This window comes from Papaver somniferum, chromosome 9 (genome assembly GCF_003573695.1).
Source record: "Papaver somniferum cultivar HN1 chromosome 9, ASM357369v1, whole genome shotgun sequence".
Classification (NCBI taxonomy): domain Eukaryota; kingdom Viridiplantae; phylum Streptophyta; class Magnoliopsida; order Ranunculales; family Papaveraceae; genus Papaver; species Papaver somniferum.
Window position 1 is genome coordinate 13,306,778 of NC_039366.1, and position 22,422 is coordinate 13,329,199.

General features: G+C 33.3%; 1 protein-coding gene and 1 long non-coding RNA gene across 2 annotated transcripts; one reads left to right on the forward strand and one right to left on the reverse strand.

Moving 5' to 3' along the window:
* Positions 1–16,636: 16,636 nt before the first annotated feature.
* Positions 16,637–19,932, reverse strand: LOC113314122. The gene is made up of 8 exons (XR_003342281.1): positions 19,701–19,932; positions 19,517–19,577; positions 18,968–19,075; positions 18,440–18,798; positions 18,270–18,358; positions 17,969–18,179; positions 17,283–17,336; positions 16,637–16,909 (listed from the first exon to the last, which is right to left on the reverse strand). It is a non-coding gene; the product is annotated as an uncharacterized LOC113314122 (long non-coding RNA).
* Positions 19,933–20,544: 612 nt separating this feature from the next.
* On the forward strand, positions 20,545–22,125 carry LOC113313866. The gene is made up of 3 exons (XM_026562649.1): positions 20,545–20,888; positions 20,994–21,471; positions 21,756–22,125. The coding sequence occupies exons 2-3, from the start codon at positions 21,030–21,032 to the stop codon at positions 21,791–21,793; spliced, it is 480 nt and encodes a 159-aa protein (XP_026418434.1). The 5' UTR covers positions 20,545–20,888; positions 20,994–21,029; the 3' UTR covers positions 21,794–22,125.
* The last annotated feature ends 297 nt before the right edge of the window (positions 22,126–22,422 follow it).

Below are 22,422 nucleotides of genomic sequence, written 5' to 3' on the forward strand. Positions count from 1 at the left end.
TTGATTGATTGTTTAAAATGAAAACTCAAATTCATTAACCTTAAAGTTGAAACTTATAACATAAAAAAAAAAGAGTTAAACAAACAAAACGAATAGATGATAGTAGTTGTAATTCAAAATTAGGATTTGATTAATTGAAATCAAAATTTTGATCCGAAAATTTTCTTACATTTACTCTAGCAGAAACATAATCGGTAGATAATAATCTACTGTAACTACCGATTATGGTTGATGTTCTTGGATTTGCAGTAGCAAAAACATAGTCGGTAGATAATAATCTAATTTACCTACCGATTATGGTTGATGTTCTTCATTTCTTAAGAACATCAACCATAATCGGCAGATAAATTTATCATTATTTACCGATTATTCTTGATTCAAAAAAATCATTTTCTCTATACTAAAAGTTACGCACAACCGGTAGATAATGAGCACCATTAACTACCGATTGTGAAAGTAGATAATTTCGAAATTTTATTAAGTTTTGAAAATTTGAATTTTGGGCCATGAACACAATCGGTAGATAATAAGCATCACTTATTAACACAATTTACTAACGATTATGGTAATACCAAAATTCGAAAATTAAATATATTTGGAGGTTAAAGTAACACACTTTACTACCGATTATGGTAGTACAAAAGTTCGAAAATTTTAGGATTTTGGCAAAATCACATTTTAGGGCCAATATATATTCGGAAGTTAAATTTACTACCGATTATGGTAGTATCAAAATTCGAAAATTGAGTATATTCGGAGGTTAAGGTAATACATTTTACTACCGATTATGATAGTACCAAAGTTTGAAAATTTTAGAATTTGGCAAAATCTCATTTTGGGGCCAATATACATTCGGAAGTTAAATTTACTACCGATTATGGTAGTACCAAAATTCGAAAATTGAGTATATTCGGAGGTTAAAGTAATACACTTTATTACCGATTATGATAGTACCAAAGTTTGAAAATTTTAGAATTTTGGAGAAATCTCATTTTGGGGCCAATATACATTCGGAAGTTAAATTTACTACCGATTATGGTAGTACTAAAATTCGAAAATGAGTATATTCGGAGGTCAATGTAATACACTTTACTACCGATTATGGTAGTACCAAAGTTTGAAAATCTTAGAATTTTGGCAAAATCTCATTTTGGGGCCAATATACATTCGGAAGTTAAATTTACTACCGATTATAGTAGCACTAAAATTCGAAAATTGAATATATTCGGAGATTAAAATAACACACTTTACTACCGATTGTAATTAAACTACCGATTGTAATATTAACTACCGATTGTGGAAGGGCAATTTTGCCATTACAAAATACGCGAGATAAGGGCTAGCTTTCATTTAGGTTTGGGTGACCCTATTTTGTCTTATTGTTGGCCCCTAATTCCTTTTGGGTTGCTCCTAAAAATGCTAGGAAAACAAACACTGAACAAAAGAAATTGTATGTGTGCATTAGTAAGCTTTTAGAGCCAATTAGCATGTCCCAACTTGTCCATACCAGACCGGGTATGAAACATTTATGATTTAGTCGGAAGACTAGGATATCACCCGTGTCGGACTATGAGTTGTTTTTGTGTTGGTTAGATATCTTTTTTTCTTATGATACTACCAAGAGCTGAGCGTGGGAACCGTGGGAGGACTTTGATCTTTCTCAAACTGAATTCGAAGCTTTGATCGATACTATTAACATCAACCGGATCGGTTTCTTGTTAAATGGCGATTAGGATGTCCACATGGATGTACACTGACATATATACAATAAAAAGTATTTTTCATTTATGGTAATTGATATAACCATCCATTCATAGTTATTGCAAGTAATACCAACAAACTTGAAAACCTAATGTCCCAAGAGGGAACACGTAGAAATTCTAGGTTTGAATAAAAGTAACTTGTCGATTGAATTCCAAATTCCAAATGCAGTTCAGTCATCATTTAAATATTTGTCATTTTGCGCTAAAAAAAATTTAGTAATTTTTTTTTCGAAATTCAAAAAGTTGAATCTGAGTTGGGAATCCTTTTTTCATATCCTTAAAATGTGTCATATCTACATTAAATTTTAGAACCGCTAACAGTTTTAAACTACGAATATTGACTTTGTGCTTGTATCGATGTATAATTGGCATGGTTACACGTTAGTAATACTTGAACTCATGGTAAAAATAATTAATCGGTTGGGTTAATATAATTTACGTCCAGTCATTTTACGGCTATTAAACGTCATCACTCCCTATAATATTCTAGGTTTGAGAGACGTTATACTGTAATATGAAACCTCTTGATAAAGAATGATAACTATACATTTATGGTTTAAACTAACATATGAAAAATGCCCAGCTTACATCGTCACAAAAAATAAAATAAAAATAAAAAAATAATATGTAAAACATTAAATCCTACAATATTCCCTTGAATATTAGTGATCTGAAGCGTCCTTGAATCTTTCTTAGCGGTGAAAAACGACGCACGTGATGATATTGCATATATCATATGCCAAATATGCTTTTCCTTGAAAATTAATAATACAATCTTATTGTCTTAACTAAATAGTGAAACACTCGCATTAAATAAAATTGCATATCCAAACAAAAGAAATTTCCCCCTCTAATATGATACATGTATAAGAGAGTTGCTCTTTATCAGCGTATGCGTTTGAGACCTAGAAGTAAATAAAAGACCCAGTCTAAATATGAATGGTACGAAAAGTTGCAAATGGAACTGATATTACATCTTAACCTAAGAGTACACAAGAGACCTAAAACATCCATAATTTTATAATTTGCTAGCATAAAATGAACATGACAATACAATTGAATATTAAAAAAAAATTAAATCAACTTCTATAAAGTGTAAGATATTTGTATCGACTTTGGTTACTTGGTATCTTCAATAAAATAAAAGAAGATCGAGTATTAGATGATATCCATATAGAAAAAGATAGGTAGTGGATCAAGTATTAGTCATGGCATCTTTAGATGAAAAATGTAGATGAGTTCATATGCACTAAGCTCTCTTAAACCAAGATAATCTTTAAAAAAAACTCGACAATTTAGTCATCACAATCACATATGTGCATATGAACCACATCTTCTAGCAAAAATTAGACTTGTATCTTTCAGTAATACCAAAACTTCTTCATTTGCATCAATGATAAAATGCATGCAATGAAAATCTGTGTAGTCCCAACACATATAGATATAATGACGCATCCCACAAAAAAAAATTGTATTATTGTATTGCTCCCTAAACCACTTTCTTTATTGCTTAAAAATAATATCTTGAAATCAGAAAATAAAAGATTATAGGTGAGTTTCAATAAGCCAGTTCCACGTTGCTTGTTTTGAGGCTTCTTAAGTTTCAGTTTTAGCAAGATGGTTGACTATGTATAAAGAATTTAAGATGATCTTTTAAGAGAATACCTATTTTTAGATGTCAACTGCATATAACCATTATTTGACTATGCATGAAGAATTTAAGATAAAAAATACTCACTTTGTAAACCATCAAAAGGTTATAAATATGAAGAAATGTAATTTCAAGTTGCACATGATACAAAAAATTTGAAGAATAACATACACACATAATCAAGAAACTTTAATCCATTTGATACAAACATGTACACGACTCTAATCCAACAAAGAGTATGAACTCTCTAACAGAAGTAGCAACACAATTAAAAATTACTATTTATCGACCCAAGTTAAGTGCATAACAATGGAACCATCGTTTTCTTCGTCATTTATTTTCACTCTATGTAAATCCTCTGATTTTGGCCCGAAGAAGTCAAAGTCTAATTGGACAATTTCTTGTCCGGAGAAAAAAAAATTAGTGTAAAAATTTAGTCTAATGAATTAGAGTCGTGTACATATTAATAAAAATTTGGTAAAAATTTAGAAATTAAATGGTATGCTATTAAAAAGAACCTAACATAAGAATAAAAATGGATAGATAACAATCATATCTTATCAGTATCTTTTAACTGCAAATTGAAAAAAATTCGAGATAACGAATACAATATTAATGAAAAGTAACAAAGAAAAATTAAACTGCATAAATGACACAAATATTAGGCGCGTAGTACCCTTAATCCATTGATGTTAAACAAAAAATTAAAGAGAAAAGCTAATAAAAATTATCTCAATCAAGCAAAACAACAGAGAATCATACCTTGAGAATAGAGTTGTCTAAAGGATGAAAAGCTAACAAAAATTAAAGAGAAAAGCTAACAAAAATTATCTAGAGAAATTAAACTGCATAAATGACACAAATATTAGGCGCGAGGCACCATGAATCCATTGATGTTAAACAAAATATTAAAGAGAACAACTAACAAAAATATCCCAATCAAGCAAAATAACAGAGAATCATACATTGGAAATAGAGTTGTGCAAAGGATGAAAAGCTAACAAAAATTAACAAAATTAAAGAGAAAAGCTAACAAAAATTATCTCAATCAACCAAAACAAAAGAGAATGATACCTTGAGAATAGAGTTGTGCAAAGGATGAATAGAGTTGTTAATTTAGAATAAAAGAAACGGTTTGACATTAAATGGGAGGAATAACTCCCAAATAAATGACATTAACAATTTAAATTTATTGTCTTAAGTAAAATTAATATGTGAATTAATCTGGACTCTTCTTTATATGCCTAAAATGTGGATTGAAAATTTTAAATATTTAGCTCAATCTGAACAATTATTTATATGCCAGAAATGTGATTAAATAACTTAAATATGTATCTCAATCTGGGCCATCCTTTATGTGTCCAAACTTAAATATGTATCTCAAAAATGTAATCGAGATAACGAATACAATATTAATGAAAAGTAACAAAGAAAAATTAAACTGCATAAATGACACAAATATTAGGCGAGAAGCATCCTTAATCCATTGATGTTAAACAAAAAATTAAAGAGAAAAGCTAACAAAAATTATCTCAATCAAGCAAAACAACAGAGAATCATACCTTGAGAATAGAGTTGTCTAAAGGATGAAAAGCTAACAAAAATTAAAGGGAAAAGCTAACAAAAATTATCTAGAGAAATTAAACTGCATAAATGACACAAATAGGCATTATGAATCCATTGATGTTAAACAAAAAATTAAAGAGAACAACTAACAAAAATATCCCAATCAAGCAAAATAACAGAGAATCATACCTTGGAAATAGAGTTGTGCAAAGGATGAAAAGCTAACAAAAATTAACAAAATTAAAGAGAAAAGCTAACAAAAATTATCTCAATCAACCAAAACAAAAGAGAATGATACCTTGACAATAGAGGTGTGCAAAGGATGAATAGAGTTGTTAATTTAGAATAAAAAAACGGTTTGACATTAAATGGGAGGAATAACTCCCAAATAAATGACATTAAAAATCTAAATTTATTGTCTTAAGTAAAATTAATATGTGAATTAATCTGGACCCTTATTTATATGCTAAAATGTGGATTGAAAATCTTAAATATTTAGCTCAATCTGAACCATTCTTTATATGCCAGAAATGTAATTGAATAACTTAAATATGTATCTCAATCTGGACCATCCTTTATGTGTCCAAACTGTAGATCTCCGTCCATAGGGAAAAACATCATTGTCCCTTATAATATAGATCTGGGCCATCCTTTATGTGTCCAAACTGTAGATCTCCGTCCATAGGAAAAAACACCATTGTCCTTTATAATATAGATATTACTCGCTAAACTTGTTAATGAAATATGCTACTGAGTTTAAAAATTTGTTCTTGATTTAAGCCTTAATTTTTAAAAGCGTACGCTTCGTCTCAAGCTTCGTTCCAATTTTTTTTTCCAGAGACACTCCAATTTGTACCTATAAAATGTTTGGAATGAGAAACGTTACTCAATGATTTTGACCAAAGTCCAAAGCACAAAATAGTCAAATATCAAGATATAATGCTTTTGGAAATTAAAAGAGGATAGTAGGATTTAAACATAAGCGTGTTGTTCATTAAAAAGGTATTAAAAAGATATTAAAAAAGGATAGTAGAATTTTCTCTCCATTAAAGGAGAAGCTTTTCGTACTTGAGTTCTTCGTTCGTGCTTTTGCTCTTTCTGGTGATGTTGAGGTAAAAAAAGAAGAATCTGAGTTTTGGATAGATCGTGTTTGATTACTTTTAAATTATCAAAATTGAGATTAGTTTGTCCAATTATACTGTACTATTCACATGATTGTCTGTGTTAATTGATTCGATTTCAACTTGACCTAATTTTTTTTTTTTTTTTGGAATAATAAGTTTAGGTTCTTAATTGTGCATTCTCAATTGAATTACTTTTATGTTCACAGAGTTGTTTGGCTTTGAAATATGAGGCATTAGTTATAAGGGATCAAAAGTGTGTGAATCAAGAAGGTTATCAAGTTACTCATGAGGAGTGGCTAACTTTTGCTGAGGACTCGCTAAATAACGGATTCCATTCCATTGCAATCAAGGTAAGTGTTTTTTCGTTTTGTTAAAGTTATGTTGGTAATAAGTGATGCAGTGTTGATGCATATCTTCAGATTCATGTGTCCGAGACATAGTTCAGATATACATGTTCTTCAGATATCGCAGCCATACTTCCTTCTTTATAAAGTGTTCAATCTTTTCGAAAGTGTTTGTCAATTCAACCAATTTCCACTTAACTTAATTTGAATCATACGTGAGTATCCAAAACTTCATCTCCATGTTGTGCCTGATAAAGTCCTTCATTTTGATCCCGAGATTGTGTTTGGGAAGAATACTTTCACCATATAGTACATATCTTATTTCCGGACCTCTGCAAAGATAATATCTTCATCTTCAATCTCTCAATAATTCTTCGTCTTCTAACAAAACCCTCTTAGCAAATCAAGAACTAATTACAATTACTCATTACATTAACTAATTTATTCGGAACGGTAAGTTTAGTGTTAACATAAATACTTAGATAAGAGGTGCTTTAGGTTAACTTCATGATGTCCTACTAAAATTGAAACGAAGGTCCCTCCAAAATGGTTCTTCCTGAAGAGGCAATGCAATACGAGTTCAAAGGATTGAACCATCTAAAAGATGACAGGCCAAGGCCCAGGCCCAGTAATAAAGAAAAACCCAAAATGCAAATCTTTCCAATTCAGCATCAGTTCTTCCGTAGGGGGAGTCTTCAAAGTTCTTAATAGAGAGAAGACCCAATAACAAACAAGATATAACCACAATGATGACCTGACTCGCAGTTCTAGTCATCTGATTCAAAATCTTTGCATTGGTTTCACTCCAAATGCTCCATAAATTTGATTTAGTTTTAGGCACCATATTCCAAAATGTGGGTCTACAAAATGAGATTACCAGGTTAATAAATAATGCTAATGTCAGAAGGAAAAGTGAAAAACCAATGAAGATTCAACAAGCTATAATTCGAAATTTCTTTGGTACATCGTACATGAACAAGAGATAAATAACTGATGAAAATTCATCCACTTTAAAATTAACAGTGGCCTTTATCCACCATTTATTTGTGGCGCTCACAAAAATTGATCAATGAAAGCGCCGTTACTTCCGCCGGTGTCGTCTATCTAAACCTAGTGGCAACGGTCAAGTTATTTAGCACGGCAGATGTGGTATAGCCACCATAATAAATTCTACTCAGCCACTGTATTTTGCGGATTAAATATATTGAGCAAATTACGATTTCGCACGGCCAAACTTTCATGTGCTTCTCCTTTTGTCGTGTATTGAATGCTTTGCAGATGATGACGCTGATTGAGGGAAGACATGTTACACGTATATCACTTATATAATTTGGTAGGTTGCAGCAGCGACTGTCTGCAGTTTTGTTCATGAAAACATAGATATATCTCCAATCCCATTTGTATTTCAGTTGGATTGTTTTTACTCCATTTTCGTAAAACTGGTTCTATAATGGTCGTATGGGTTAGAGGCTTGGAACTTCTACCGTAAAAACGAAGCCACAGTTGGCTTTAGCTATGGCTTCCATCACACAAATGTAGCATACGAAATAGAAATTATCCACGTATATTAAAATATATTTTTTGCAAGAGCAGGATAATATGGCACGTGCTGTTGTTTTGCAGTTTTGGTCGACTAATCTGGAGTTGGCTGGGTAATGTTTTTGGATAGTTTGAATCCAAGTCCTTTGATGAGATTCTGAAATTTGCATGTCAGAAAAGTTTAGCAGGAAAAGAGGTGTGGATGATTGCAAAAAAAAAAAAAAAAAAGAGGTGGGGATCATTGCAGCTTGTGCCACTGCGCGAAAACTCTGGTTTCAAAGAAACAGGTTTTTTTCTTTTTGAGAATGCTAAGCCTTGTGTTGCTGGACTCAAGAGAAGAATACTTCAACTGGATGAAAGGGACAAGATGGGATAAGAACTATATATGTTATGAGGAATATGAAGTTTAGGGATATTCAATTGTCATCGGCATGCTCCTTGTCATGGATTATTATCTGAAATTCCCACCCTTGTTTTCTTTGTGTAGTACAAATTGCAGGTTATAAGTCTTGTCAGCACATAAAAGGCATTACTTCATCCTGATGATATGGAAGTGCCTCCCTAAATTTCCTTATTCGTCTTTCAAATTTAACAGATTTAGACATTATAGTCTATTCTTCGTGCTCCAATTCTTCCATGCAGTATTTTAGAGGGCCTAATCTTACATTGGTGTATATGATTTTCCCTGTCATATTCTTTGCCATGATTTTAAAGAACTAAGCGTGCCCCCATTGAACCTTTTTTTTTTCTGGATTCGCCACTGGTTGCGGTGAAGCTTTTCAGCAAGGTAATCTTTATTTGATGTTGTTCCTGTTAATCATGAAGTTGTAAACAAGGTAATATGCCCTTGTACTCGCACACATTAATGGAGCTTTTAAGTATTAAGTGGAATTAATGGGAGCTCCGGCCAAAATAAGTTAGTTTGCTTCAATTTTCTGGATTCTAAGGGAATTTTTTCGGGTGGATTGTAAGTTGAGGCTTGGCCTTTTTGTTTGGGTGGTTGGAAAGTCTATTCTTTCCTAGCTACTGCTGTGTTGCACTTTTATGTTTCTCTAACAACTTACGAGCATCCGAGAAAGAGTCACGCTCATAGTAAGAACTGAATAAGGTCAGATTCACCCGAGGAAATTCCTAACTTGAGACAATGTGCATGAGATTCCTAAAAAAGGAAATCGGTAATCAAGTTTAGCTCTGCTCTGGAAACTGAAACATTGGACGTCGTGGTCGATATCGGCTATATATGGCCGTAGGATAGCTTCATATTCTGTTTCTAAAAGCTTAAATTACTTGTAGCCCAAGAGACCTAATTGTATTTGCGGAGAGCTATATAAAGAGCAAACTATCAAAGCTAGACACACCAGCTAAGAGAAATACGACGCTTCATCTTCTTCTTATTCTCTCATCTCTACACAATTAAGCTTCTTATTTTGAAACCAATGTCAAGCTTAAGCTAGCATTCTCGTAAAGATCCAAAAAGAAATTTTTGTTAAGGTTACCTGTGAAATCCATCATGCGTTTCAAGTCCGTATGCAAGAATTGGTATGCACTACTTTCTAGTCGTAAATTCACAAAGGATCACCTTAATCTTTCCACCAAAAACCACCTTAGAAGCAGAAAAATTATGATAAGAGTCTATGATGGTGACTTCGAAGCTTATGATATATTTTATTCCATAGATTATGCTTCAAAATTATATGGAGCTGTTGCCATGGATTACCCAAACGACAATAATAATAATGCTATGACTCACAGTATTTACCATTTTATTGTGGGATCTTGCAATGGCTTGATTTTATTATGTGTACTCTGATGTAACTGGCGGTGTGCTTCTGAATGGTGCTCTTCATTGGTTAGGTGAAGCTACTCATTGGTCAGGCGATACCGCCACTCGTGAAGAAACTATAATTTCCTTTGATATTAACACTGAGAAGTTCATTGGCATACCACTTCCAGAAGAAACTATGACATATCGAGAACAGACATTTGATGTCCAAGTGCTGGGAGATTCTCTTTGCTTAATTTGTGGTGTCCGTAACGTTCGTGTTAATGTATGTGTTATGCTATTACCCAAAAAGGAATGACTGCAGAGTCCCGATTGTTAAAGTTCTATGGATCTGTTAAAGATAGTGAGATTTTAATACAGGTTGGTGAACGCCTCGGTTTATACAACCAAAAGAATGATAGCGTTAGCATCCTAAATATAAATGGCATAAATGATGGTAATTTTTGCTCCGAGAGTTACATGGAGAGCTTAGTTTCAGTGAATTCAGGCACTTATATGGGTACAATGGAAAAAAAACAGTCCAAAGATTCTAGTGAAATTCAGGATTCTCATCGTTTAAAGAAAAACTCTGAAGTTACGCTGGAAGAAGCTCCAGATAAAGAAGCGAAGGTCAAACATAATGAATTGACTGAAAGTAGTAGTAGTTCCAAAAGAAAACGAGCATCTTATGAAAACTAATAAATGAATGCTGTTAATTCTTTTCTTGGAGGTGTCAATAATGGTTTTCTTTATAGACGTTAGTGCTGCGGTATCATTATGGTTTTCTGGGATTGTCTCCAGTGTTGTTTAATTGTTAGAATGTCAGACTTTGTGTGTTTGTTTGTTCTATTGGCATTTAGTATTTGACATTGTCAATGTTCTCATTTGATTTCCCATGGTTGTTTGATCATTTAGTTGTGACTTGTGAGCATTAGTTTTGCAAAAGTATAGCCCATTGATTCGGTAGATTGCTAGAAGACTGAACTACTGATTGAGCCTCAAGAGGCAACCTAGGAGATGCGGGAACTTGTGCACAGCCACAATCTAGCAAAAAAGGGGGGGAGGTTTAGCTAGATGAGAGGTTTCTATTTACAGCTCAAAACCTCAAATTTTGACAAATTTATTTAGAATGGCTTCATTTGAAATATTACAATTTTGATTCTAATCAATCCTGTAAAGGGGTCTCCTGTTTTGATTCTGATGTACAATTTTGATCAAGCAAAAAAAAAAAAAAAAATCAGAATCTTTATGTTTTCGAAACATTCACGTGGTTCATGTCGCATTTCATCGAATGAGGAAACATGGTACACATGAATTTTTGTGAGAAAGAAGAACAAGTGTGTGATCATCCTTAGTTTTTGTAAAGAGTTTCTGAGCAAGAATGAAGTGTAGAAGTTTCACATCGTCTCAACGTGCAAGAGCGATTGTGTAAGAGATTGATCTCGGCTGTTTTATCCTGGGGACGACGCGTAATTGAAGAACTGCTTGCACAATCTTGGGCAGAGCCGCGAAACGTCTTAAAGAAAGCGACCTCGTCCGCGACTCAGCTATAAAAATTGTTTCGTGTTTGATTTTTATTTGTTGTGCAAGCATAATTCATCAATTGTTCCAAAAATTTAAAGACGTTTTATTCTACCATGGATACCAAAAGAAAACAATTGCTCAAACGCGATAAGTATCATTGTTTTATTTTGTTTGATAGAATTATAACGGTATATTTTTTCTTTAACATTTGAACATGATGCTTGAGATTTTAGGTAACCTGATACCTAGAGTGAATTTTATGTCTAATATTGGTGGACTAGGATTGCAACATGGTTGATATCTTTTGCATGAGTTTTTAGTATAAAATATATATATATTGTTGAAGATACACAAACGTTAGAGTTTTTTATGCATATCTTTAAAGAAAACGAATTGGGTCTTGAAATTTTAACCGGGTGTATTAGACATCATGAGAATCATTCATGTCAAATTTCAGAATTTTTTGAGTCTGGATAGTAATTTTAAAGTATTTTAGAAAACTACATAACGTATCTTAAAAATTCTGACGGGCAGAAAATTAGTCTTGATTAAATCCGCTTTTCCTAATATTTGTGTGAAAATTTGAATACATGTGTTACACGAAACCTGTATATTAGGAACTTATATTTAAAACCCATTTTGAAATTTTCAATTTGGATATTTAGTTTGAGAGATTTGGTGATTTCAAAATCGTTGTGTATGTTTGTCCAAAATATGAAACATGATACTTGAGATTAGAGATTAGAGATGTAAGAAATTACTTTAAAGATCATGTTTTGATTCTAGTACTTCGTACGCTTGTTTTGGTAATGAAAAGAAAAGATTATTGTTAGCAATCAAACTAGTGCACTACATATGTTTGATAAAATGCTTGATAGAGAGTTATAAATATATGATGTTATAACTATATAACTTTGAATCTTTGTTTGACAATTAAGAAAAACTTGGAGTATTATATTAGTTGATTTTCAAGTAATTATGTAAGTGTATACCTTCTTATTTTTTGGTTTCAAATGCTCACACGTACGTGATTGTGACAGGTGAAAATTCACTTGCTTGAGCAAGTTTTTATTTTCCAATGAAATAAAAATTGCAGGAGATTAATCGATGTGAGAAGCAATGGGGTTTCTGATTTCTTTGTTGGTGCGCAAAGAATGGACAATGGTTTATAACCAATTAAGCTTTAAAAGCAATTGAGGTATGTTTGATGAACTATTTGTAGTTATTGCAATGATCAAATAATGGCATTCTAAATTGAATAAGTTGATTGTTCAATCTTAGAATAAATTTTAGGGAAACAAGATATTGAGAATTATTGTGTATGATATTAAACATGTGACTCATATAAGTTTTGAACTTATGAGATGGATTTTTATACGAACCCAAAACCGAAATAATTAAAAACCTAGTCAAAACAAATGTCAATATCAACTCTCACCAAGAAATGAACATAATATTGGTTATGAGATTATTTTCTATTCTTGCATGGCATTGCAAGGATATCAAATGTTATTAACAACGCTTTTCAAGCTTAGTTAATGTGAACTATGGATAAAGTGAGAGGTTGATATATATTGGTGTTTTACACCATATTTGTTTTGATAGGTTATGGTTCAAAAGTTGAACCTAATCGTTTTGAAAGAAAGTGGCGTTGAGATATACTCACATCACTAGGACTTTCGGTATTGGTACAGCCTAAACGTTTACTTTGGGTAGAACAACCTTGTTAAAGATATATCTAGTTTCCAAGATGTTCAACTTGTTAATAACAAGATGTTCATATCTTATTATAAACAAGAGTGAGATAAGAAGTTTGTTGAATTTGATCATTGCATTGCTACAAATGATAAATTATGGATAAAATGTTTGAATATAATATTACAATTTTATCATAACATAAATTGAATTTTGAATATTTGAAATATGAGATTTTGTCATTCTTTTTAAGAAATCAATGAGTTAGTGATGAATATGAGCATGTTATATTTTCTTATTGAACTTGGTGAATTTTTTAGTAAGATGTATGTAATAATCTTACCAAACTCATAAAAGCATGTACATTTTCAAATCTTACGCAACTTGCAATGGTATTGGATGAAATAAAGTATTTGAGAATTTTATAAAGATGCTTCGAGTAACTTGTCTTGATATCAAATATGATTTTTGAGTAGTGAATATTAGGCAATGTTGCTTTCAAGAAAATTGTTTGAATTTTTCTCTATATTGTGGAAAACGTTTTGGGTTTAGATCATTGGTTTATTAGTTTTTCACAATTTTTGGGATCTTTGGATATTTTTTTGAAATTCTTGTTTGAGTCAAAAAGTAGTGCGGGTTCCATACCCTATGTTTTAACAGCTTTGATTTAAATTAGAGGAACTAGAAAAATGAAGGTGACAAGTAATTCACTAAGAATGAACCTAGAAAAGCATATATAGTGAGACTAAATTTTAGTCATGAATATATTGTTGCTGGAAAATAACTTCTTATAGAGAGTAACTTTGTTCTTAAAACTATTAAATCTTTGGCAAAAAGTTTTTATGAGCCTATTATTTTTAGACAAGCAAACAGAAAATTGTCGACTCTTGCATTCATGTCACTAAATAACTTACATGCTTGTTTCGTTGATGTTGTTTCTACAATGTATGATTTGTTATAGTAATAAGTAGAAATATATACTTTTGTCTAAGTTAAGGATGAGAATCTATGTAAACCAAGCATGGAAAACTGTGTAGTTTCTACAATAAAAGAAATCATATAAGTTAGATAAGTTATCATTTATATTCTGAAAGACAGCTTTAAAAAAATTTGTAAAATGAAAATTGTTTACTTGATTCATTCGAATGATTTCAGAATTGATGAAAGTGAAATGCACAATACTCTTTGTTTTGTATGCATAAGTGGTTTGTTGATTTTTTTCTAACTTATAGGATGAAAATGAAACTGAGAACATCCTTAGTTTGCTATTTGACATGAGAGACTCGAGTGAAGATGGTGTATATTTTTGAAACGAATTTTTTCTTTCTTTGGATCAATTTTCATTTCAATGAAAATAGAATTTTTAAAAGAGACAAAAATATATATAATCTGACTGTAAACAAGTTTTCACTCATTTGGTTTTTAGTGCTAATGATTTTGAGATTGTGTGTGATTGCATTAGACATGAGTATGGTAGCTCAGTATGCTTCTTTGCTACGTGATTGACTATATATATATATATATATATATATATAAGTATTTTTTGTAGTGGGGGTGTAATATATTGCTTCCAAGTGAGGGTCTTATATTCATATTTACCAATCCTAGTATGGAAAATTGGTAAAATATTGAGAAGGTTATGAGGTGTTTCAAACACATCTTACGCCTAGAAATACACTATCTAAATGGTTACCACAATCCTTTAAAGATATTGCGAAGCTGATTGGACATCCTTTCAGTTGAATCTTTTAAGGGATGGAGCGATTCGATCCTTTAAAAGATAGAGAAACAGACATATTAATCCAATGTGATAGTACCGCGGATATTACATGAATGGATAACGTTAGAAAACTATAAGAGTTGATTTTATGAGAATATGGATTATATAGTGTCTGAAAAGAGTATTCGTTAATCTTTTGACGAAAGGATTAATAAGAAGGTGTGAATACATTTTATGGGATGAGGTTGATGCCCATTAAGATTGAGTCATTTATGATGGATATCCAACCTAGAAATATATTCAAAGGGACTAGACGAAGTCATTGATGATATGTAGATGCGAGAATTATGCTTTTGAAGAATTCATCCCACGGCATGACATCTTGAAACGAGTAAAGGTTGAGTTTAAATTATTTTAAAATTTTAAACTCTTAATGATGTTTCTATCTCTATTTAGAGTGGGGTACTTTCAGGAGTACTCTTGATAAAATAACCTATATGAATGTGAAAGTGTGGCCGCTTTATATGAGAATATGGGCAGTTCTCTAGATCATTCATTAAACTGGGATACAAGCGCAGGGCCGTAATATGCTGGCTTTAGACTTTACACTAGTATAATCATGTGTGTTAAGTAATCTTTTTATCTCATAGAGTTCAAGACTTATTTTCACTCTATGGTCAGATTTTAAGAGAGCTTATTAACACTACGTAAAGGTTCAAGTCGCCAGACACCTTTGCTTATGCACAACTCTGTACGTTCTTGCTCAATGTTTTAAAAATATAAGTGGGGAATTTTTAGGAATATATATTTAAAACATAAATTTATTTCTCAATAAATAAAAAGAAAGTTTTTAATAGCATTTAAGTTTCTTAAATGAAATTTTTTTTTTTTAATAACATTAATTTTGACCGTTACATATTTCTGGTTTTTCATGGCGTTAACTCCACCATAATAACATTTTAAATGTTTTGAAAATCTTGACTATAAATCAGAATTTTGGTTGGAAAAACAAAAAAAGAGAGTTGAATGTTCTTTAATGTTTTAGTTTTTGATGTAAAGAATTGGGAGAGTTGTAGAAGCCTTTTTCTTATGTGAGAGTTTTCTATTATGTCTCTTGAGTTTATTAGAAAATAAATTTTTGTGAGAAAAAAAAACAAGTGTGTGATCATCCTAAGTTTTTCTAAAGAGTTTCTGAGCAAGAATGAGGTGTAGAAGTTTCACATCCTCTCAACGTGCAAGAGCGATTGTGTAAGAGATTGATCTCGGCTGTTTTATCCTAGGGACGACGCGTAATTGAAGAACTGCTTGCACAATCTTGGCCAGAGCCGTGAAACGTCTTAAAAAAAGCGACCTAGTCCGCGACTCAGCCATAACAATTGTTTCGTGTTTGATTTTTATTTGTTGTGCAGGCATAATTCAGCAATTGTTCCAACATTTATCAAGGATCATCTCACCACACCATTTTAAGGTATTAGCAACATACATTAGATGTTGATAAATAGGGTCGCAATAGGCTTTCGCTGTTACTAATGACGGTGTCACAATTTTTAGACGACAGAAGCTTTGTTGCGAATCCCGGTCAGCAACGGCAATTCGCAACGGAAGTTGCCGTTGCTACATTTTTTATTAGAAACAACAATTTGCTGTTGCTATTCTGTTGCTAATTATAGGAATACCCTTACCCGGAACTAGAAACTGTTGGTTCTGGTTCTAATTTATTGGTTCTAGTTCTAATTTAGCAACAGAGCACTGAGGTTGCTAATTTTTTGCAACCACAAAAAAAAAAGGTCAAGTCTATGTTTATTGACCTAGTCAAAATTCATTACCCCACATTCCCCCCCTGCAATTACCCACTTCCCCATAGTTCAACATCCACACAGATATACCAACTACAATGGAAATACAAAACTGATACACATGTAGTTGAGAATCACCACTGGTAATATTATCATAAAAGAAAGGATTCTTGAATTGAATGTACACAAGTAAACTTATGTATGTTGTGACTGACATATAATATTCGATCTATGTTGATGTTTTTAAAATGGATGGGTAACCTAGTTTGTGTCAACTGACAGAGGCATTGAAAAACAGTGAAAGAAAGACTAAATATCACCAGAAGTATCACCAGACTCCGCTTGCTTAACCAATCTCCTCAGCAAAGATTCAACTGCTTCTAAAATATCACCAGAGTACTGCTTTTTGACTTCATCCCAAATACCTGCATAATAACCAACTTGATGTTTCGATACTGATGTCACAAACAAAAGACTAAACCACAAGTCAAAACCATGTAAAGCAAATATCAACAGACTCTGTTATAAGTGAACTAAATGGAGATGTATGAATAAAAGAACAATAATATAGTCTCTATTGTGCCAGACGCATTAGCGGACAAATAATGGACAGTAATGTCTAAATTTTCAATTCGATGTAGCAGACCGAAATAATGAAACATAAAGTTATTGTTATAGATGCTATCAATCAATCCTTGACCAGGCTCCCCAACCCCACACACATACCCTTACCCTAACACACGCATTGTTCAAGGCCTAAATCTATTTTATTTACAAGAATACACTAAATGCCTTTACCTCATTCACCTTTGCCAGGAACGCTGTTAGGAGTGCATTCTGCTGATGGGGATCCTACAAGAACAGATTCATATAGAGTTAGCAAATGCCCTTGTTTTCTACTTGCATAGATATACCGGACCAGAGAGCACGGACATTAGTAAGAATTCAAATGCCTTAAGATTTAAGAGATCATGAATTTATAAGGCCACCAACACTTTCAGCTCATACATAAGACTTTATCAAAACATTCAAGTGCATCCCAGGAAATCACTAGGCTAGTTATGAGGACAAATTGGTCAGATGGAGATGATCCACGGATTGACATGTTACTGATGATGAAGTAAATGCAAAATTGCCACAATTTCGATCAAAAATCAGAAGTCCCACGTTTAGAATTATTTACCTAATCCAAAGGAATAGCTACAATCTAATGGTTTGGTGTGAATACCATACCAAAAACTATGATAAAGGACAGCCAAGGCCAAAACGAAAAAGAAGAACAAAATAGCGCACAAATGAATAATGTATTTAAAGATGATCTTTAGAGGAAAATAAGAAACAACACATGTGGAGGTCAGCGCAGATTCTTATGTTGGCTGACTTATAAACACGTATACATGGAGGCAGTACAATGATAAAAGGACTTCATGCATACTTAATCGGTACTTCATAAACAAGAAAAGTGAGAGGAAAGTATAACACACCCTGCGTACAATTCAAACAAGGAGATTATGAAGAATCCCCATATTTCAGAAGATGTGGAAGATCTCATTGCAGAGGGAAATGAGCAAGTCTCAATCACTTTTCAGTGCACGAATGGAAGCAGCTTTGTCAACATCCGCAATAAAACTTCAATTTTCCAGCGTTCTCTTTCACCAAAAGCGCGGAGATGTGATTCCGTAAAATTTTCTACCCCTGAGAGAGGAAAAAAAAATCCTTTCAGTATTAAACAATACTGATCATAAAGTTCTATGATGGTAAGGTTATCATACACAAAAAGCTTACCTCTATGTGCATTTTTAGTAAAGTGATCTCACTCTGCAGTCATTTAGTTCCTGTCTTTGAAGCTCCAATGACTGCTTCAAATCTTGTACCTGAAAGAAGACCATAATTACATTATGTATAGTGACTGAAATTTTAGCTGCTTCGAAAAATACAGTACCAAGTGAGACTACCTGAAGCTCTCGGTCCTTAAGATCATTTTGAAGAGCTTCCAATGATTTTGTTAGTGCCATAATTTGACCGTCAGCTAAATCTTTGTTTTTCAGCAAAGAATCCATCTAAAGATTCAGCTTTTCCTTTGCTTTTAGTAATGTGTCATTTTCTCTAAGAATTGAGATCTTCTCCTGCAATACAGGAGGTGAAATAACTATATGCAGAGTCGAGCAATCAGCATGTTAAAATAGGCATAATCAGGTTATAAAATCAAGCAACAACTTAACTATTTAGGCAGATGACTGCGACTGCGACTGCTAACAACATGTTTCTGACATACTGGCCTTGCACTCTATGGTGAATGTATTCAGATTTGTATCTGAAAATTATCCATGTACCAGTTTGATTAACAACATCTTGCTTGCTTTAACAATTCTAAGCATATGTGGTCGGAACAAGAACTACACCTTGCAATCATAGGTGCAAGCTCACCAAAAAGTTTATCCTTGTCAATTAACAATTTATCGAATCATCATTTAAGTTCATACCTCAACAGCCTCAGCGATGGACGATAAATACTGATAATAATAATGCCGCAAAGCATAAGGTACACAAGCAGGTGTCTTTTGCGAAATATCAAGGTTTTGGTCTGTAACCTGCAAGAGGGTTATTAAGTCATTAAGTATATCTTCTTACAATAAAAATGAAAACAAAACCACAATTCAAATAAAAATGGCAGAACATCCAAGAAATGATGGAAAACTATATCACTCAACCTAAGTGCACTAATGATGCCGCGATGCAAATATACTATTTTGGAATCCTATGCAAGCAGCAACGATGAGGAGACATGGTAAATAAATTTGTGTATGCAAATGGAGATAAGCTTCACATAAAGTGAAGAAAGAAGAAGAGTAAGCTTTTTGTGTTCGCCTTGTAAGGCGCCCAACACCGTTGCTGCTTGCACAGGATTGATAATATCAACAAAACACAGGACAAGTGGATCTCCTCCAGACTGCAACAAACAAAACTAGCTTGAGACCACGAATAGGAAGATAAAAAACTTAACTATGTGCAATGATAACGAATTAAATTACATGACGAGACTCCTTGCTCATAGGTGTTACTTCTTTAAAACCTACAAAAGGAGCAAGATAACTGCAAACCCAAGTGAAGGTCCATCAAATGAAGATGATATATGAAAAAAAGCGTCCGGAGGAGGAAAAGTTCTCAATAAACAAAAAAAGACATGAAGATAAAGTCTGCTGATAAAAAGGATACGAGAGAATTCACGTTTTGTACAATTTGCAGGCAACCATTCGACAAATAAAGTGTTAGATGCATCTGGATGAACAACATATTTTGCATGAAGCCGTTTCTTGCATTTACTCAAATTCATTGACCCTGGCAATAACAACTACGCTAACCCTGTAATAGATCCAAAGCAATATATACTATGCTTGGTAAGAAGACGACTTTCATCGATGAATGGTAGTTTAGGGATACCCTACAAAAGAGAATCTCGAGCAATTGGTATAAATGAGATTTTCAACTCTCCCATAAAACAGATATCAAGAACCCAAATATCCAAACTTAACGACTTTAACACTACGTATTTTCGAGACCATAGAACATACCAGTCGGATAAAAATCAATAATCGGTGAAGTTGGGTCGCTCATCAATTTCCAATAATGCTCAGGTAGCGCAAGGGAACTGCACAAACACTGGGACATCAAAAAAACTATAATCTAAGAATATCTTGAGCAAAGGAAGAAGATATTACTGGTAGTTAATTCAGGATTCTTTGCAGATATATTGTGGCTCAAATTAGGATTATTCTTCTTTTCATGTAATTGTATATATTACTTAGAATAATTAGCCAAATAGGAAATACCATTAGTTCTATATTTTGTTGCCTGTTATAGGCTGTACAATGATCTTATTTATAGAGAATGAAATGAATAGAGAAGGCATTCAGCCATTTAGCATTTAGATTGTCATGGCATCAGAACCAGCAATCAGTTTCTGATTTTTTTTCTCTTTGGGCTGTCTTTTCGTCTCGTCTTGGTTTTAGGTTGATTTTCAACAATTTTGGTTTTATTTTTTAGAGATGTCTATCGAACATTTTTCTGGCAAATCCTCGGAGACATTTGCAATCAGGCTTACAGGTAAGAACTATGTTGCCTGGGAGTTTCAGTTCAGAATGTTCTTGAAAGGGAAGACACTTTGGAATCATATCGACGGCAGTTCTTCAAAGCCTACAGACGTTGAGGAACTTGCGCAATGGGAAACCAAAGATGCTCGCATCATTTCTTGGATTTTAGCAACTATTGAGCCACGTATGGTCAATAATCTGCGTTCTTTTCATACAGCAAAACAAATGTGGGATTACCTGAGACGTATTTATCACCAAGAAAATACTGCGCGGCGCTTTCAACTTGAACTTGAAATCAGTCAATTCAGTCAAGGTAATCTTTCCATTGAGCAATATTATTCTGATTTTATTAACCTCTGGAGCGAGTATTCTGGTTATTTATTCTAAGGTCTCTCAAGAGACGTTGGAAGGTCTTCAGGCAGTGCATGAGGAAACCCAGCGGGATCAATTCTTGATGAAATTGAGACCAGAGTTTGAGACTGCGCGAGCTGGATTGTTGAACAGAAATCCGGTTCCCTCATTAGATATATGTGTTGGTGAATTATTGCGTGAGGAACAAAGGATGGCTACACAAGCTGCTATAAGTGGGCAGAAAGAAACGGCTGATTTGGTCAATCTGGCCTATGCTGCTCAAGGGAGGAATCATGGGAAAGGGCAATCACAATGCTATAGTTGCAAAGAATTTGGGCATATTGCACGCAATTGCAATAAGAAATTCTGCAACTATTGCAAACAACAAGGCCACATTATCAAAGAGTGTCCTACACGTCCAGAAAATAGAAAAGCCCAAGCATTTCAAGCTGTTGCTTCATCCTCTACTGTTAGTCAGTCAACAATTACTCCAGAAATGATACAACAAATGATTCTTTCAGCTTTCTCTGCGCTTGGACTTCAAGGTAATAGTAAGTCAATTACCTTTCCTTGGATTGTTGATTCTGGAGCGTCCAATCATATGACTGGCTCATCTGATTTATTACACAATGTACGGGAATATACTGGTACACAAAATATTGAAATTGCTAATGGCAGTAAACTTCCAATTACAGCTGTTGGAGATATTACACCCTCTTTTCGTCATGTATTTATTTCCCCTGGATTATCTACTAGCCTTATTTCAGTTGGTCAAATGGTGGATAATAACTGTGATGTGCACTTTTCTCGTAATGGTTGTGTTGTACAGGATCAGGTGTCGGGGAAGGTGATCGCGAAGGGGCCTAAAGTGGGCAGAATTTTTCCGCTGCAATTTTCGATTCCTAGAACTTTGTCTTTAGCTTCTATTTTAGTTGAGAATAAGGCTTCCATTTGGCATAAACGCTTAGGTCATCCGAATAATGAGATTTTATCAACATTAATGAATCGTGGTTTTCTTGGTAACAAAGATAAAAGTTTCAATTTTGATTGTTCTACCTGTAAGTTGGGGAAGAGTAAAGTTTTACCTTTTCCTACATCTGGTAGTCATGCTACTACATGTTTTGAGATTATACATTCTGATGTTTGGGGTATTACTCCTGTTATCTCACATGCTCAATATAAATATTTTGTTACGTTTATTGATGACTACAGCCGTTTTACATGGATTTATTTCCTGCGCACCAAGGCTGAAGTATTCACTGTGTTTCAAGCTTTTCTAGCCTATATTGAAACACAGTTCTCTACATGTATTAAAATTTTGCGATCTGATAATGGAGGTGAATACATGTCACATGAATTTCAGGGATTCTTGCAACAGAAAGGTATTATATCTCAGAGATCTTGTCCTAATACACCTCAACAAAACGGGGTGGCTGAACGTAAGAACCGTCACTTGTTGGATATGGTTCGAACATTGCTTTTGGAGTCCTCTGTTC